Below are 15,000 nucleotides of genomic sequence, written 5' to 3'. Positions count from 1 at the left end.
TTCATGGCCCTGATGGCTACATGTGTTCTTCAGTTGTTGTGTTCATGGCCCTGATGGCTACATGTGTTCTTCAGTTGTTGTGTTCATGGCCCTGATGGCTACATGTGTTCTTCAGTTGTTGTGTTCATGGCCCTGATGGCTACATGTGTTCTTCAGTTGTTGTGTTCATGGCTCTGATGGCTACATGTGTTCTTCAGTTGTTGTGTTCATGATGGGAGGTCTTCCGCTGATCGGCTGTGGTTCCATGAACCCTCTACAGTGCCACTTGTGTTGCAGTCTGTGCAGGAAATGAACGCGATCTGTTGTTTGTCCAGAAGACGCCAAGAAACAAGAGGGGAGGAGAGAGAGAGAGGGTTCATCCCGGGATTGTCTTTGTATCATTGTATCATTCCCCTCTCTCTCTCTCTCACGCACGTGTGTGTGTGCGTGTGTGTGTGTGTGTGTGTGTGTGTGTGTGTGTGTGCGTGTGTGTGTGTGCGTGCACACGTGCGTGCAATTTTAGGAGAATTTGCCGATGTGTTGTTCATCCATGGCCAAAATGACTGCTTAAATCATCATTATCATGATGAGGGGGTGGTGGGGGGTGGGGCATCGGCTTGTAGATCAGCTATTTACAGCAAAGATATTTGGTGTAGAGGGGACAAAAAGCAGGGGGCCTAATATAAAACCCTGGGGGACAATTATAGCCAACAGGGTTTAAGCCAATCCCCACACACACACACACACACACACACACATGCGCGCACGCGCTGATTGAGGAAATGAGTGAGGTTTATAGGTTGGCTAATCATAATAATGCCCCCTTTTTATGGTTTCGGGAAGAGATCTCTCAGTAATCAAGAGTCATCCAATACCCCTTAGTGAGTTCACACAGGGAGTGAAACATCCGCTGCGTTAATGAAGTGACTGGAAGTGGTTTTAGCTCGCTAACTGAAGCGTGCATGCAGGGCGGACATTTTGGGGAAAACGGGAGTGCGTATAATTCGGTCCTGTGGGCTGCCCGCAGATAATGAATGAAACGTTCTGCCCACAAGTGGGAGGAGCTTTTCCCGAGGTTGACCATTCATTCTGTTATCTGTACCAGTGTGCCAGACATGTCATTTAGGAGCATTAGGTTTGGTGAAATGCCAGCATATTCCTTTGTTTTAAATACTGCACTGTATTTGACCGGAGCATACATTAATATCATTTGAAGAACTCTAAATCTAAAACTATAAGCCTATAGAGCGTCGCAGTCCCGCCCCCTCGAGAGACCCAGAAAATAAATCCCCGTTCATTTTCCTCATAGACTTTTCAGAAAGTATTTATTTTAAGACGTTTACGCCGCGGACAAAGCCAACTCTTGTCGTGACAAATCATGACAATAAACACAATGTTTTGGGCCAAACAAAGAATTAGAAAGTAGAAAAAAAAGGCAGGTTACAACACTTTTTTTGTTGTTTTTCTTCTTTGTAATTATTTGTTTGGTCCAAAATATTGTGTTTGTCTCATGATTTGTCACGACTCGAGTTGGCTTCGTACGACGCTTGAAAGGTCTTTAAATAAATACTTTGTGAAATGTCTATGGGAAAAATGCATTGGGATTAATTTCCTGACTGCGACGCTCTATAACCCCAACCTGGACCTTTTAGAAATGGTAAGCTTGACTCAGAATCTTGCTTTAACCATAACACGCACGCACGCACGCACGCACGCACGCACGCACGCACGCACGCACGCACGCACGCACGCACGCACGCTCTCTCTCTCTCTCTCTCTCTCTCTCTCTCTCTCTCTCTCTCTCTCTCTCTCTCTCTCTCTCTCTCTCTCTCTCAATTCAATTAAATTCAAATATACTTTATTGGCATGACAAGCATTCTTATATTGCCAAAGCATTACATACAGTGCATAAAACAAAATAATAAATTATACATATTCAGAATCAGAACAAATAATATAAAGGAAAATCATAAGCAAAATGACATTGATCTATTCATTGTAGTAGACTTACAGTATAGTGTTCACCCATTGTCCCTCATTTTGTGGCAGGCTGATACATATTTTGCTGCCAACCTGGAACATCTCTCTCTCTCTCTCTCTCTCTCTCTCTCTCTCTCTGGGTTTAGAGAGTGCTAAACATTGGTCATGTGATCCCAGAGAGTATAGTCACTCTCACACAGATTTACAGCCAGTGCGAGAGAAACTTTGATGATGAATATCATTGCACTGTGTACAGTCGGGGTACGCTAGGAATGCTAAGCTCCATCACTTTATCACCGTTAGAGTGGAGTGGGTGACACAGAGGGTCCTACATGGGCATGGAATGTGGCGCCATGCGTCGCTCTTCCTAAACAACCCGGTCAGATTAACACGTTGACTGCATGCCAACGGCGTGACGTCTACCTCGCCTCAAAGCCAACGACGCTTGACCGCCATACACGTAGATCTACGTCACCTGCTTGTTATCAGTGATTATGCTAGAGCATTGGTTCTCAAAGTGGGGACCCCTTAGGGGTACTTGAGGGAGTTCCAGGGGGTCCCAAGCTAAATTAGAGATGGTTAGGAACCAAATGGACCCTTATGGATCTGTGCGTGCGTGCGTGCGTGGTTGCGTGCGTGCGTGCGTGCGTGCGTGCGTGCGTGCGTGCGTGCGTGCGTGCGTGCGTGCGTGCGTGCGTGCGTGCGTGCGTGCGTGCGTGCTCTGTAAACTGCAGATCTTTACACGGCGGCTGGCAGGAATGAATGTGGTTCAAAGGTCAGGGCGACTAGATGTTAACGGGGTTGGGTTTTTATCGTTATCTGAGGACCCATCTGAACTGGACAAACAATGATCCATCTCTCCTCCCGGGGCCACCTCTGAGCCATCTCTCCTCCCGGGGCCACCTCTGAGCCTGTCTCATAAAGGCTGCGCAGCACTCAGCTCAGCCACATGCATCACACCGTGCCTCAGAAACCTCTCATGTCCAATATTTAAACTTTTTGTGTTTTTTTTTTGTAAATTAACACCTGACTGACAAAAGCATCAAAAGTATACAGTTGGGTGCCACCGATATTGTCCCTTATCATTTGACCCATTTAGGCCTGACCTCAACATTTAAAAAAATCCTTCTAAATCCTCCAGTTTTCTGAAATACATATTTTCACGATTTTTCAAAAATAGCAGACCTACAAGCTCGTAGCGCGCCACTCGGTGGCGCGCTATGAGCTTGTAGATCTGCTATTTTTCAATAGCTAAATTATAACATAATGTTTAAAACACCAAAAGGGGTTCCCGCCCAAAATGGGTTAACTGTCCTTTTGCGCAGATCACGCAAACCTCAGCAAAAAGGACAATATCGATGGCCTCCAACTGTAGCTAATACTTTTGATGCTTTTGAATTTGAATCCAGAAAAGTATCCGTTTTTTTGACATGTGAGGTTCCCACCTCGACAGAGACGACATATATGGGTTCTCCAATAGAGGCTATGCACATGACATCATCATACACAGAAGGTATGTGGGAAGGCCTACTGAATGGCCTTGACAGCCCATACGTACGTCCAAACAGAAAAGTGAAACTGATTTCATTAAACAATGTTAAATGACATTAAACTCACGTTGCCACTCGACGTGCCACTCACTTTATGCATACCCGCGAGAGCCAACTGTCCGTCATTTTATCTTTTTTCTTTCTTTCTTTCTTTCTTTTTCTTTTCTTTTCTTTTCTTTTTTCTTGGGGGGGGGGGATTTACAGTATGTTTCTGCAACTGTCAAATAGGTCTTTGACTTAATGAATTAATGAAAAAGAGTGAAATAAACTCGTCTTGGTACCCTGGACACATCCCTTGGGGAAAAACTAATTGGGGAACCCTGTACTAGACCAAGATGTTAAAGCACAGTTTAGGATAGGAAAGTCCTGTATTTCCTTTGTTTTTTACTTGAGTAAAAGCACATCAAGTACATCGGCATCACAATATTCTTGCAGCACCAAAAGTAAAAGTACTTTATTAGGCAGAATGTCCCATTTCACAATTTTGTGTTTGACATTTTCAGAATATATACGTATGTACATTTCTTTGCAAAATAGCATATCTTTGAGGAAAAACTCAATATGATATTTATAAAATTCACATCTTAACATTGTACTGTCCTCACAAGTATCGCAGTACGTATACGTGCTCGTATGTGCGTGTGTGCCTGCGCGCGCGTGCGTGCGTGCGTGCGCGCGTGCGTGCGTGCGTGCGCGTGTGTGTGTGTATGTGTGTGTGTCCGTACAGTGAGCGTTAAAAGGAATAACAGTAGAGGTGTGGGGAGACGAGGAGTGTCACGCCGGACCACTGCCGTGATTAATGGTGTGATTAGGCCGCTCCGATCCACGTCAACACACACACACACACACACACACACACACACACACACACACACACACACACACACACACACACACACACACACACACACACACACACACACACAGAGGCCTATTAATGGCCTTCGAATGGAGGGAGAATCCAGAATCCAGATGCTGCTCAGTCAGATAATTGTACTGAAAACACAGGAAAAAAAAAACCCTGCACAGAGTTCCCCCTAGCTATAGCTCGCCAACAGGACTTTTATTCTGAGTCGCTTTTCGTCTTGTTTATTTTCCTAATAGAGTTATTTCTGCACAGACTTGAATCATGGAATGAAAACACGACCCGATGCAGGTCCATTTTTTAATTGAGCCCATTTCAAATACGCCCTTCATCCCCTCTATACCCTCACATCAGCCGCGCACGCACGCACATGTGTCTGTATTACTGTACTTTTGAGGACAATCGACATTTTGGGACGGCAATTTTATGAATGGCATTGATTTGTTGAGGGGGGGGGGGGGGGGGCATTTTTAACCGCAACCCAAGTACCGAAGACCTGGCGTCCTCGCTCATCCCCTGGGCCTCCGAAGTCATTTCTCTATAGAGAATAGCATTAGGTCTCATATAAGAATTGTGAACAAACTGTCCCGGCACTATGGTCGGTGAGGTGGCTCTGTACATCGTTTAGGATAGTCACTCATATTTGACTCTGGCGAAAATGTAACTAATTCGACAGCAGTATAACATTAGCGTTCTCTTGCTGTCAGTTGATTCTTCATATCCATATATGAGTCAAACCGCTGGGATAATTTGTTTATTTTTGGAACAGGCTTCTTATTTGACGTGAAAAAAAGAATAACACACATCCGATATCGGTGCTCTATGAATATTTTATTAAATGTAAGCCCTAACTCCCCAAATCTCTTTTTGTTACCATAACAACAATTTATCTCGCGAGGAGCATGTGTATTTCTCACATTCTGCTATACTTATGGGGGACATTAATTTGGCCCTCACAAGTGTAGTGATTCACGCACGCACGCACGCACGCACGCACGCACGCACGCACGCACGCACGCATGCACGCACGCACGCACGCACGCACGCACGCACGCACGCACACACACACACACACACACACACACACACACACACACACACACACACACACTATACCTTACCCTTATACGTGGAGCGCACCACACCACGTCTTAATGCCCTCCTGCTCGTTTCCAAATACGATTTCAGCGTCTGGACTTTTGGCCTGGCGTGATGTTTACCCAACTAAAAATACCTGGAGCGTCTACACGCGAGAAACACTCTGTCTGTATGCATGTACTGACATCTCTGAGGACGTGTGTGTGTGTGTGTGTGTGTGTGTGTGTGTGTGTGTGTGTGTGTGTGTGTGTGTGTGTGTGTGTGTGTGTGTGTGTGTGTGTGGGTGTGTGTGTGGGGGCACTGTGATGGTCACTGGAGTGAACCAGAACCCACTTCACTTCCACACCACGTACAACAACAATGGGACCAGAGCGGCTCTGTGAATAATATGACCTCAACCCGGTGCACTCACGCCATGCATCCATTAGATTGAACCACTTATTTTTGGATCAAATGGAATACAGCGTGATCAGCTACACAGCAGACAGTGTGTGTTCAGCTACACAGCAGACAGACAGTGTGTTCAGCTACACAGCAAACAGACAGTGTGTTCAGCTACACAGCAGACAGACAGTATGTTCAGCTACACAGCAGACAGACAGTGTGTTCAGCTACACAGCAGACAGACAGTGTGTTCAGCTACACAGCAGACAGACAGTGTGTTCAGCTACACAGCAGACAGACAGTATGTTCAGCTACACAGCAGACAGACAGTGTGTTCAGCTACACGGCAGTGTGTTCGACAGTGTTGACAACTAATCTTCAGCAGTTCCTACAGGCAGTTGGATCCGTTGGTAAAAGTTGCTGAATGACATTTTGTTTCATTTTGAAGGACATGTTTGTGCTGACATCACTGTGATGCCATTGAGTGGTAATTTCATTACGTATAAAGGATAGTCATTCCAACTGACTTCTCTCGGTCGGTTCCAAGCCCCCAGAAAGGCTGGCCAATGTTGAAGCCGTGAGACGTAGTGGTTAGAGCTGGAGCTGCAGGCGGGCCCCTGCATTTAGCACGAGGAAACATTGAGGAAACATTGAGCGCTCGTTTACACAAGTAAAGCGTTCTTCCGGGTGCTTCAAAACACCACTGAGCAACTTCCATTGAAATTAATAGCAGGGGGGCTGTCTGCACTCTATCCTTTACTCTATATGGTCGGATCCCACAGTGTGGGTTCAGGGTTCAAAGTGAGCGAGGAAGCCATATTCAAAGGGACCACCTGGTTGAGAGCATATATGAGCTGTGATTGGTGTGTAGAAAAGCATGTTTGATTAGAAACACTCAGCAGTCTGACAGCTGATTATACTGCTGGGGTGAGTATGCATGACTCGTCCATGTGATGTCCTGCATGAACCAACACCATGCTGCATGTCTGACGTACTTTCAGACATGACCAAACGCTTGATAATGGAACGAGTGCTTGAACCTTAAGGGGTGCGTGGGCATGTGTACGCCGTGTAAGTGTGTATATGTGTGTGTGTGTGCATGCATGTTTCTCAGAAGCATTTATCTCCTGTTTGTTCTCGCGTTGCCCTAGAGATGGGCGGAGAGACCCCTTTTGTTTGTCACACACGCCGATTAATGGCATCCTGTGTGATGATGAGGAGTTTAATGAGACACACACACACACACACACACACACACACACACACACACACACACACACACACACACACACACACACACACACACACACACACACGTACACTCATGCATACTCACTTCCTTTTTTGCTTCAAATTTCCCAAAAACTCTATACTAGCGGTGACCTTTGTGACAGATCAGTTGGTTCTGCAGTGGTGTGTGCGTGTGTGTGTGTGTGTGTGTGCGTGTGTGTGCGCGTGCGTGGTGTATAGTACCCACACTGCACCTGTTTAACCGGCGGTGACAGGGAGAGAGAAGGGGGGGAAATATGTCATATCCGCCCCAGATTGCCCCATTAAGGCTCCATTACACCACTAAACATGGCCGTGAGTCACCCGGGAGGCGCAGCTAATACTGCACTTAACCAGACCACTTCAAACGAGGAGCTGTGGAATCTCTCTGTCTGTCTGTGTTTACGGCAGGCTGTGGAATTAGTAATGGAGGGCGTGTGTTATGAGTGGCATTTTGTACTGGATGTACTGTATAATGTAAAGGAGGACAAGAAGAAAAAGAAAGAAAAGAAACTGGAACCACCCACCCCAGTCCAAGCCACCTGTCTGTTGTTCGTCTAGCCACGCACCGGCTCGTCTAAGTATTCTACGAGAAAAGACAAGAGTCTTTGTTGTGTGTCTTTGATGAAACGGGCAGGAAGCTGCGTTTCATCTTTTTGAGTGGTGCAACCACTCCAAGGAACAGCAATGTCCGTGTCCGTGTGACACCTATGTGACTCGTGTTAACCTATGTTTGTGTGTGACTCATGTGTGACTCATGAGTACCAGTAGGGGCGCTGTCGTGCCAGAAAAAGAGAGAGAGAAATAGTGCTGCACTGTTGCCTGCTAATGAGAGAGAGAGAGAGAGAGAGAGAGAGAGGGGGGGGGGGGGAGTTGCACCACTTAGTTCACACGGGTGTGATTTTTTCTTAATGATTTGAGTCTGAAGAGACTGAAAAGGCGTTGAAGGACTCACAACTTCTCTTCCACCTCCTAAATAGTATATGCATACATATCTTCTCTGTCGGGTGGAAAGCTTATATGTCCAAATCTGTTCCCTTTCACCATTCAAATAGAAAAGCATCAAAAGTAGCAGATCTACAAGCTCGAAACGTGTTGCTTCTTGCATCTGCTACTTTTGATGCCTTTGTGTGACGCTGTAGTTTGATCAAGTAGGGCGCTAATTTATGTTTAAAAAACCCCAAAAGTTACAAAATTACACACACACACACACACACACACACACACACACACACACACACACACACACACACACACACACACACACACACACACACACACACTCACGCACTCACGCGCGTACACACACACACACACACACACACACACACACACACACACACACACACACACACACACACACACACACACACACACACACACACACACACACACACACACACACACACACACACACACACACACACACACACACACATGCAATATCCAGTTGTGGGTTGTGGCTTTCTTGTTCTTACTTTGATGTACCGTACAGTATATTGTATGTATGGTGGCTGACATCAGGCTTTCATGACCTAATTGACCCGTGCTGTTTATTTGAAGTGGGTGCACAAAACAAACAACAATAAACATGTTATCTTATGTCTTTTTATACTTTGTGGAATTACACTATGCACACAAAAGTAGTGAAAACGGCCAGTCAGGCTCACAACCCCATTGCGACACTTTGTAAATCAAGTCTGAGGCCAATTCTTTCAAATCAGTTCTGAAACAGTTTTCTGAAGTGTTTCTCAAACCCTTTCATGTCAAGGACCCCCACAATGATATGGATTTGGTCATGGACCCCAATCTCTACATTTCTTTGTTCCAGGGACCCCCCAGAAGCAAAGATTAAGTGCCCAAGAATGTGTGCAGTCATTTTCTTTATTGGACCATGATGGAAAGTCCCCAGAATCTTTTTATTTGTATTATTTTTTATCCTTTTAGCCTTAATGTCTGACTGTACCGCATGCTGTTTTACATTTCTGACTAATAAACTATTCAATCAATCAGTGTACCACAGTGGTTCCCAAAGTGGGGTCCGGGGACCCCCAGGGGTCCTTGAGGGCTAAATGATAGTTTGGAACCAAATAGACCCTTATGGGTCTGTATACCTAACGGGTAAATGGACCCTAACGGGTCCATTTGTACACTCTCAGAGTTACATTAACATTGATTTTACAATATAAATTGGGGTCCCAGAGATAGAAATGCCATTAAATGGGGATCCGTAGACTAATGCATGTCAAACTGAGGGTCCTTGAAATTAAACGGGTTGAGAATCACTGGCTTACGGCCCTAGCGGTGATTCTCAACCCGTTTAAATCTTCTCTTATGGGGGTCCCTGGCATATCCTTTCAAATGGGGGTCCGCGAGCTTAATTAGTGTCAATTTGGGGGTCCTTGACATGAAAAAGTTTGGGAACCACTGTTGTACCGTGCTGTTCCTCCTAACACCCCCCCCCCATCCCCATCCCACACAGGCAGCAGGCTCTCCTGGCAGCCATCAGTGAGAAGGACGCTAACATCGCCTTGCTGGAGCTGTCCTCCAACCATCGCAAGAAAGCCCAGGAGGAAGTGATGGCGCTCAAGAGGGAGAAGGACCGGCTCATGCACCAGCTCAAACAACAGGTACTGACCCCTCCCCCTCCCCTCCCCACCACATGTCACTGCCAAGCATTTATTTAATTAACACATTTAGTGCGGAGGTTTTCAATCGCAAAACTAACTTTTTTTTCCACTAACCTTTAAAGAATTACCCGGTCGTTAATGTATAGGTCCGTTTCATGAAAGTCTGCCTTGATGTTTTATTCATTTTGACAGCAAATTTTCCTTTCGTTTTAGACATATTTTAGTCATCTGAAACGTTTTTAGTCTAGTTTGAATTTACAATTGATTTTGTCGACAAAAATGTATTTTACACACACACACACGGACAGTCACTCGCCCACACACGGGAATCCAGATGCGATTGGGCACAGTATACGAGACACCTGGCTATGGGACGGATGGCGTTACAGTATACGACCCCCAGGCTATGGGATTGATGTCGGTACATTGTACTCTATGCGACCCCCCGAGGCTATATGGGACGGATGTCGGTACATTGTGTGTGTTTGTGTGTCACCGGGGTCACTTGATGCTAACGCTAACGAGCTAGCTGCAAGGAGTCCAAATATGCAGCCTACTTAGTCATCAAGAGAGCTTCTGGGAAGCAATGCTGGGTTTAAAAGTCAACAGATGGTCGATGGGGTCGGTGCACGTGTGGATGTTTTATTCATTTTGACAGCAAATCTTCCTTTCGTTTTAGACATATTTTAGTCATCTGAAACGTTTTTAGTCTAGTTTGAATTTACAATTGATTTTGTCGACAAAATGTTATTTTGGCGGGCCTTAATTCATTGCGTCGTAATGACTGATTTTACACTGTTGCATGCTGAAATAATGTATCGATGCGACATCGTGTCCAGGGGGCGGGCGTACTTGTACATCATGTCCAGGGGTGGCAGGGTGTACTTGTACATCATGTCCAGGGGTGGCAGGGTGTACTTGTACATCATGTCCAGGGGTGGCAGGGTGTACTTGTACATCATGTCCAGGGGTGGCAGGGTGTACTTGTACATCATGTCCAGGGGTGGCAGGGTGTACTTGTACATCATGTCCAGGGGTGGCAGGGTGTACTTGTACATCATGTCCAGGGGTGGCAGGGTGTACTTGTACATCATGTCCAGGGGTGGCAGGGTGTACTTGTACATCATGTCCAGGGGTGGCAGGGTGTACTTGTACATCATGTCCAGGGGTGGCAGGGTGTACTTGTACATCATGTCCAGGGGTGGCAGGGTGTACTTGTACATCATGTCCAGGGGTGGCAGGGTGTACTTGTACATCATGTCCAGGGGTGGCAGGGTGTACTTGTACATCATGTCCAGGGGTGGCAGGGTGTACTTGTACATCATGTCCAGGGGGTGGGCGTACTTGTACATCATGTCCAGGGGGTGGGTGTACTTGTACATCATGTCCAGGGGGTGGGCGTACTTGTACATCATGTCCAGGGGGTGGGCGTACTTGTACATCATGTCCAGGGGGTGGGTGTACTTGTACATCATGTCCAGGGGGTGGGTGTACTTGTACATCATGTCCAGGGGGTGGGCGTACTTGTACATCATGTCCAGGGGCGGGCGTACGTACATCATGTCCAGGGGGTGGGTGTACTTGTACATCATGTCCAGGGGCGGGCGTACGTACATCATGTCCAGGGGGTGGGCGTACTTGTACATCATGTCCAGGGGCGGGCGTACGTACATCATGTCCAGGGGGTGGGTGTACTTGTACATCATGTCCAGGGGGTGGGTGTACTTGTACATCATGTCCAGGGGGTGGGTGTACTTGTACATCATGTCCAGGGGCGGGCGTACGTACATCATGTCCAGGGGGTGGGTGTACTTGTACATCATGTCCAGGGGGTGGGTGTACTTGTACATCATGTCCAGGGGCGGGCGTACGTACATCATGTCCAGGGGCGGGCGTACGTACATCATGTCCAGGGGCGGGCGTACGTACATCATGTCCAGGGGCGGGCGTACGTACATCATGTCCAGGGGGTGGGTGTACTTGTACATCATGTCCAGGGGGTGGGTGTACTTGTACATCATGTCCAGGGGTGGCAGGGTGTACTTGTACATCATGTCCAAGGGTGGCAGGGTGTACTTGTACATCATGTCCAAGGGTGGCAGGGTGTACTTGTACATCATGTCCAGGGGTGGCAGGGTGTACTTGTACATCATGTCCAAGGGTGGCAGGGTGTACTTGTACATCATGTCCAGGGGTGGCAGGGTGTACTTGTACATCATGTCCAGGGGTGGCAGGGTGTACTTGTACATCATGTCCAGGGGTGGCAGGGTGTACTTGTACATCATGTCCAGGGGTGGCAGGGTGTACTTGTACATCATGTCCAGGGGTGGCAGGGTGTACTTGTACATCATGTCCAGGGGTGGCAGGGTGTACTTGTACATCATGTCCAGGGGTGGCAGGGCGTACTTGTACATCATGTCCAGGGGGCGGGCGTATACTTGTACATCATGTCCAGGGGTGGCAGGGCGTACTTGTACATCATGTCCAGGGGTGGCAGGGCGTACTTGTACATCATGTCCAGGGGTGGCAGGGTGTACTTGTACATCATGTCCAGGGGTGGCAGGGTGTACTTGTACATCATGTCCAGGGGTGGCAGGGTGTACTTGTACATCAAACCGCCTCACGCTACAGAAACAGGAGATTGGGCCACGTGGCTTGGCCAAGGCGTACATATAACATCATGCTAACAACGCAGATGACAGGACATTTGAGCACAGCAGCAGTCGATACTGTAGTAGGTTTCCAACGTTGGCGGACATCAATAAACGCTCACGGACATCGATATCCAAAAGCACTCCCCCTCCTCCTCATCCCCTCGTCAAAAGCCCTCTGCGGCACACGGCCTCATATCATATGCCGTACGTATAAGATATTTACGTTCAGGTTGTTTGACAGGCGGTTCTGAGAGGTCACACATGACGGGAACACACTTCAGCCCCGGAGGGTTTCCACGTGGGAACCACGTGGTGCGGTTGTACTTGGGGGAGGCGGTGTCCTCGCAAGTATTGTAATCCCAACACGTGTGCATGGTATGGCTTTGTGTGTGTGTGTGTGTGTGTGTGTGTGTGTGTGTGTGTGTGTGTGTGTGTGTGTGTGTGTGTGTGTGTGTGTGTGTGCGCGCGTGTGCGCGCGTGCATGCACGCGCAGAGGCGGTCAGTGGTGGAAAATGACTTGGTACATGTACTGAAGTACTGTACTTACGTATGTACAATTTTGAGGTACTTTCTATAGATTATTTCCAATTTTTCCGATTTTCAATACTTTTACTTCTGCTATACATCTCAGAGGCAGATGTTGTACTTTTTACTCCACTACAATAACATTATTAAAACTTTAGTTATTAGTTACTTTGTAGATTTTAATTATTACAAAACATACATTAACCACCTTATTTCAACTTTGGCTATTTGAGAATAGCAGATCTACAAGCTCACAACGCGTCGTGATGTGACGCATTGTTTGCTTGTGGATCTGCTATTTTCAAAAGATGATAATACACACGATACCTTGTGAAATGGGACATTCTGCATAATGAGTACTTTTACTCGGTACTTCAAGTATATTTCGATGCCAATACTTTTGTCCCTTTTTACTTTTTACTTTTAGATTCCCGGACTTTTACTCGTAACAGAGCTGCAGGGTTTGTGTGTCAGAGAGAGAGAGAGCGAGAGAGAGAGAGAGAGAGAGAGAGAGAGAGAGAGAGAGACACACAAATGCAAACCCGATGCAGCCCCGGCCTTGTCTGCATTAAGGCGCAGCAGCCTCTTGGGCAGACTGCGTGAACTCCCCAAACCAGGCAACAGCCAAAGGTTAATCATTTCTGGTAATAAAGAGAATAGACCGCCATCGCTCCTCCCCACCCCCCCCGACCCCCCCACCAAACCGCAGGTACAATAGTTAGTCACCACCGCCGCCGCCGCCGCCGCCGAGCCAAAGCCTGGCGGGCGAGCTGCAGAAGCTCATGATTCAACAGCGGAGGGACATAAACACATGGCCTTCTCCTCCTCGCCTGCCTCCACGCAATCACTGCCATTTAGACCATTTACACCTGAGGCCCATTTTAAAAAGAACGGCGTCTAAATCAGGTTTTCTAAGACAGTTTCTACTGTATATCAGTGGTTCTCAAACTATTTCATATCAAGGACCCCAAAAATGATATGTAATTGGCCGCCGACCCCCATCTGAAAATATGTTGTTCCAGGTACCCCCCTCCCCGGAAGCCAAGATTTGAGTTAAAAATATATATTTAAGATTTGCGCCACATTTTCGCGATTTTTAAAAAATCGCTATTTTTCAATAGCTAAAGTGTAACATAGTGCTTAAAACACCAAAAGGGGTTCCCGTTCTAAACGGGTTAGGCACAATGAGGACCAGACGTCAGGATCACGCTGGTATGTGGATCACCGTTGAATCACCACCCGCTTGATCCTCTACTGTCTGACATCTCCGCGCACACACACACACACACACAAAGACAGACCATCTCACAGTGGTGGGATTACAATACACTCACAGATCCCTTATGCGTATTTGCTCGCCGGTTCCTCACACACCGCAGTGCACAACCTCGCAAGCGTTGCGAGCTTTACAGTACCAGGAATAAAATGGTCCTCACAATGTAATTTCTCAAATAATACTATATACTTGTGTGGACTTTTGGCCCTCACAAGTAATAGAAAACACATAACACACACACACGGACAGTCACTCGCCCACACACGGGAATCCAGATGCGAGTGGGCACAGTATACGAGACACCTGGCTATGGGACGGATGGCTTTACAGTATACGACCCCCCAGGCTATGGGATTGATGTCGGTACATTGTACTCTATGCGACCCCCTGAGGATATATGGGACGGATCTCGGTACATTGTGTGTGTGTGTGTCACCGGGGTCACTGGATGCTAACGCTAACGAGCTAGCTGCAAGGAGTCCAAATATGCAGCCTACTTAGTCATCAAGAGAGCTTCTGGGAAGCAATGTTGGGTTTAAAAGTCAACAGATGGTCGATGGGGTCGGTGCACGTGTGTGCGTGTGCGTGTGCGTGTGTGCGTGCGTGCATGTGTGTGTGTGTGTGTCGTTGTGTGCGCGTCTCGTAAAACGGTAAACTGTTCCTGGGGTGGGGGGTACAATTCTAAGAATTTCAAGGAAGGCCTATTATCTGTTTATCGCCATGCGGTGCGTCATGTTTCCACCAGCGGGTTACTTACGGGTATGACCGGCGGTTACGGCACACACCTGAT

The 15,000-nt window shown here is 47.1% G+C and overlaps 1 protein-coding gene across 1 annotated transcript in view; it reads left to right on the top strand.

Annotated features, from left to right (window-relative positions):
• The window catches only part of LOC306933488 (ERC protein 2-like), a gene marked incomplete at its 3' end in the record, with an annotated part of 259,097 nt that overhangs the window by 228,539 nt on the left and 15,558 nt on the right, over window positions 1-15,000 (top strand). Inside the window, exon 15 of the mRNA XM_079515739.1 lies at window positions 9,612-9,755. Coding sequence (XP_079371865.1) covers window positions 9,612-9,755 — 144 coding nt within the window. The remainder of the gene's footprint in view (window positions 1-9,611; window positions 9,756-15,000) is intronic.

The sequence above is a fragment of the Electrona antarctica genome (assembly GCF_951216825.1).
Source record: "Electrona antarctica genome assembly, chromosome: 2".
Lineage (NCBI taxonomy): Eukaryota > Metazoa > Chordata > Actinopteri > Myctophiformes > Myctophidae > Electrona > Electrona antarctica.
Note: the sequence above shows the minus strand (reverse complement) of the source record. Positions and strands in the feature narration are given on the sequence as shown.